Here is a 4,344-nt window from a genome sequence, read left to right on the forward strand (position 1 = left end):
AAGTGACAATCAATCTCAATATGTTTGGTGCGTTCATGAAACACATCATTATGGGCAATCTGAATAGCACTGCGGTTATCACAAAAAACATCAGTAGGGAACGACTAAGGAGCACCCAGATCTTCGAGAAGCCAACAAACCGAGATAACCTCAGCAGTGGTGTTAGCGAGGGCACGGTACTCAGCTTCTGTGCTTGAGCGAGCAGTGAATGTTTGCTTCTTAGCACGTCAAGAGATGAGAGCGTCGCCAAGAAACAAATAGTAACCAGTAGTAGAACAACGATCAATGGGATCACCAGCCCAATCAGCATCCGAGTATGCCTAAAGGGTCAAAGAGGAATGGGCAGAAAAATAAAGGCTATGAAATAGAGTGCCTTTGACATACCGAAGAATGCAAAGAACTGCCGCATAGTGAGTAGTACGAGGAGCTGACAAGAACTGGCTGAGGACATGAACTGGATAGGCAATGTCTGGTCGGGTGACAGTCAAGTAGACGAGACCTCCAACTAACTGGCGATAAAGTGTCGGATTATCCAAAACAGTGCCATCCATAGGGGTAAATCGAACATTAGGCTCAAGAGGAGTAGACTCAGTGCGACTATCTGTAATCCCAGCGCGAGCAAGAAGATCTGAAGCATACTTAGTCTGAGAGAGATAAATGCCATCATCTGTGGAGATGACCTCGAGACCAAGAAAATAGCTGAGAGAACCAAGATCCTTCATCTCAAAGGTATGGTGAAGTGAAGCCTTGAGATCAGAGATACCATCAACATCATCTCCAGTAATGATCAACAACTCCACGTTCGCTTTTACGAATGAAAAGCGCATTCTCATGAGGACTAGAAATAAAATCAAGACTACAGATGGTAGTGCTGAACTTGTCAAACCATTCACGAGGAGCTTGCTTAAGTCCATAAAGTGCCTTGCGAAGGAGACAAACCTTATTGGAAGGACAAGGATATCCTGGAGGTGGTTTCATATAGACTTTCTTTTTCAAATCTCCATTAAGAAATGTATTCTTCACATCCATCTGACTGAGAGACCATCTCTTAACCGCAGCAATGGCAAGGAGAGCTCTAACAGACGTAAGGCGAGCAACAGGAGCAAAAGTCTCTTCATAATCAATACCATACTCTTGCGTACAACCTTGAGCAACCAAGCGTGCCTTATAACGGTCAATAGAGCTATCAGAGCGAGTCTTGATCTTGTATACCCATCTACTGCCCACAACTTCCTGATCAGAAGGAGGATCAACCAAATCCTAAGTGTGTACTTTTTCAAGTGCCTGTATTTCTTCCTACATTGCTTGTTGCCAATTTGGATTTGTGGAGGCTTCTCTGAATGACTTAGGTTCATGTTGATGAAGAATAGTAGAAAAGCAATGATAATCAAGAAGATGAGGAGGTGGATTCCTTACCCTAGAAGAACGAGTGGGAGGAGGAGGCATGACGCTAGGAGCGGGATCGCCGTCCGGACTGGAATCATCGAGAGATGGAGAAGCCGGAGGATCAGGAGCCTTGAGGGGTGGACTTGGGGTAGACCCTGTAGTATCATCACTAGGAAAGAGATCAACATTTGGGTTAGTAAAAAATGGTGACGGAGTAGAAGGAATGGACTCAAAAGAGGAAAAACTAGAGAACATGTGATGCTCCCAGAAGATAACATGATGAGATATACGAATACGGCGAGAGATAGGATCCCAACAACGATAACCCTTATGTTCAGAAGCATAACCAAGAAAACAACACATGCGAGCCCGAGGTTCAAGCTTATTATGTTCATGAGGCTGAAGGAGGACAAAACAGACACAACCAAAAACACGGAGAGAACTGTAATCGGGAGGAGTACGATAAAGACGCTCAAAGGGAGTAGTGTTACCAAGAACAGAAGAAGGGAGTCTATTGATAGCATGAACAGTAGTGAGGACAGCTTCACCCCAAGCACGCTCAGGACAGGAAGAGGAAATAAGCATCGCACGGACAGAGTCAAGAATATGACGGTGTTTACACTCAGCTCTGCCATTTTGTTGAGAGGTACCAGGACAAGAAAACTCGGACAAAGTATCCTGTTCAGCGAGAAAATTTAAAAGTTTGGAGTCATGATATTCCATAGCAATATCACGTCTGAAAATTTTAATGACCTTTGAAAACTGAGTTCGAACCATAGTGACAAATTTAATGTAAATTTGAGGCAACTCACAACGATTAGTCATCAAATAAACCCAAGTAAAACGTGAATAATCATTAATAAAGACGACAAAATATCGAGCCCCTCCCATAGAAGTGGTGGGAGCGGGGCCCCAAACATCAGAATGAATAAGATCAAAAGGAGAGCATGCAATAGAGGAATTATTATTAAAGGATAAGGCAGGTTGGTTTGCAGTGCGACAAGAAATACAATCTAAAGACTCATTTTGAACTTGACCTAAAACACCCGTAGATATAAGAGGACGTAATTTGCCTAAGGAGCTATGGGCAAGACGACGGTGCCACAAGGGAAGAGTAGATGGAGAGGAAGCAGCACAGAGATTTGTAGAGGGAACATGAAGGTTCTCGAGCTCAAATAAGCATCCGGCGTTACATCCAGTCCCGATGATCTTTCCTGTCCGACGATCCTGCACACGACAACCAGAATTTGAAAAGATGACATCAAAACCAAGTTCAACAAGCTGACCGACAGAGATAAGATGAATATTGGACTGTGAAATTACCCCGTGATGTGTTGCATGCAAGAGGGAACCATTAGCAGTGTTAACAGAAGGTGCATTTGTAGTGGGAGACAACGACGAAAAGAGATGACGCAAAGGAGACATATGATTGAAACAACCAGAATCAAAATACCATTTAGAATTACCTGGAGGGGTGGAAAGAGTAGCGGGGGTATTACCAGGAAAGGAGAGAAGTTGCCTAAGAAGAGTTTCAATATCTGATGGAGAGACAGAAGGTGTGTTGAGAGATGTGGAAGAGGTGGACTCAGTAGCAGCAGCAGCAGTAGAGGCAGGCACATGCGGAGAGTTGTTGGGACGAGGTTGATACTTGTTCTGATCTAAGCGTGGTGGTCGAGTAGGACAGGTAGCAATCAAGTGACCCGAGAGCTTACAATAATGGCAGAACAGTTTCGGGCAGTTGGAGCCAATGTGGCCTTTTTGTTTGCACTTACGACATTCAATAGAAGGACAGTCGGAGAAGGAATGCCCAGGCCGATTACAGTTGCGACAGATTTTGCCCTTTCTGTCGGTGGCAGCAAAGACAGTTTCACTTTTAGAACGAAGCAATCCCAAGCGCGTTTCTTCAGACTTAAGACGAGGAAGAGCATCTTCAAGACTAGGCAAGGGATTCTGCTGAAGAAGAGAAGCCTTGACCGGCTCATAGTCATCAGTAAGTGCCATCAGAAATTGGATGAGACGTGTCCGGTTCTGATAATCCTCATATGCCTTAGCATCAGTGGGATCTTTAAGAACAGGCTCACAAGAGGTCAACTGATCCCAAATAATCTCCATCTAAGCAAGAAAATCAAAAACTGCTTGGCCACGTTTTTGCTTAAGGCTATGAAGTTCCTTAAGCAGTTGGTACTAATGAGAGAGATCAGAGATAGTGTAACGTTTTGCCAAATGATCCCATACCTCTTTAGCAGTTTCAAAATGCCCAAACTGTAAATGAATGCCAGGAGTAGAAGTGTTGCGGAACCAAGTGATAATCTGATGATTTTTACTATCCCAATCTTCCAATTTCTCTGCATAGTCCTTCTCCTTCTCAGCATCCTCCTTGGATTTGGAGGCACCATCTTTGGATATGTCAGTCACAGTTGGCTTAACAGGACAGGCAATATCACCAGTCACATATCGCCATAATTTTCGCCCTTTAAGAAATTCTCGCATAGCTTCAACCCAATGTGCATAGTTGGAGCCATTAAGGATAACAGGGATAGGCTGAAAGACATCCGGTTTTTTCATAGTAATAAAAGAAATAATAAAAGGAAGAAGAAAACTCCAAATTCAGGGCAGAAAATGAGAAAACAGGGCGCGGAATCGGAAAGAGCTCACCAAAAAACCTTAGGGAGGGTCCCGCTTGTCCGCCACGTCAGCGCCACATCAGCAGTGACGTCAGCGCCACATCAGAGAAGCGAAGACACGTGGCGGCACTGGAGAGGAGCAGGAGGAACACGCTGGCAGTGAGCTGGACGCGGGTCAACTTCGGGTCGAGCCGGGTCGCGCGGGTCGGTCTGGGGCGCGCGGGTCAAACAAGAAGCTTCGTGCGACACGTGGCAGCGGGAGGAACGTCCGATCAGCGCCGAGATCTAACGGCTGCTGAAGCTTCTGGAGGAGGAACAATGGAGGTGGACAGCG

At 45.2% G+C, this 4,344-nt stretch overlaps 1 protein-coding gene across 1 annotated transcript; it reads right to left on the minus strand.

Annotated features, from left to right (window-relative positions):
- Positions 1 to 723: 723 nt before the first annotated feature.
- On the minus strand, positions 724 to 3,951 carry LOC148549798 (uncharacterized). Its single transcript, XM_088495789.1, has 4 exons — positions 3,622 to 3,951; positions 1,885 to 3,477; positions 1,428 to 1,713; positions 724 to 746 (listed from the first exon to the last, which is right to left on the minus strand). Exons 1-4 carry the CDS (start codon positions 3,949 to 3,951, stop codon positions 724 to 726), a joined length of 2,232 nt encoding a protein of 743 aa, XP_088351915.1.
- Between the last annotated feature and the right edge of the window lie 393 nt (positions 3,952 to 4,344).

Source organism: Arachis ipaensis, chromosome B8 (genome assembly GCF_059453495.1).
Source record: "Arachis ipaensis isolate K30076 ecotype BB chromosome B8, ASM5945349v1, whole genome shotgun sequence".
Taxonomy (NCBI): Eukaryota; Viridiplantae; Streptophyta; class Magnoliopsida; order Fabales; family Fabaceae; genus Arachis; species Arachis ipaensis.

What these genes read in the sequence shown, in the direction of transcription:
- LOC148549798 (XM_088495789.1), bottom strand. Translation starts at nt 3,951, where the DNA reads ATGAAAAAACCGGATGTCTTTCAGCCTATCCCTGTTATCCTTAATGGC. An exon ending in ATTTTGAAACTGCTAAAGAG is followed by an intron (nt 3,478 to 3,621) that starts GTATGGGATCAT and finishes ATTTGGGATCAG; the next exon opens with TTGACCTCTTGTGAGCCTGT. An exon ending in CATGCCTCCTCCTCCCACTC is followed by an intron (nt 747 to 1,427) that starts GTTCTTCTAGGG and finishes TCTGATCTCAAG; the next exon opens with GCTTCACTTCACCATACCTT.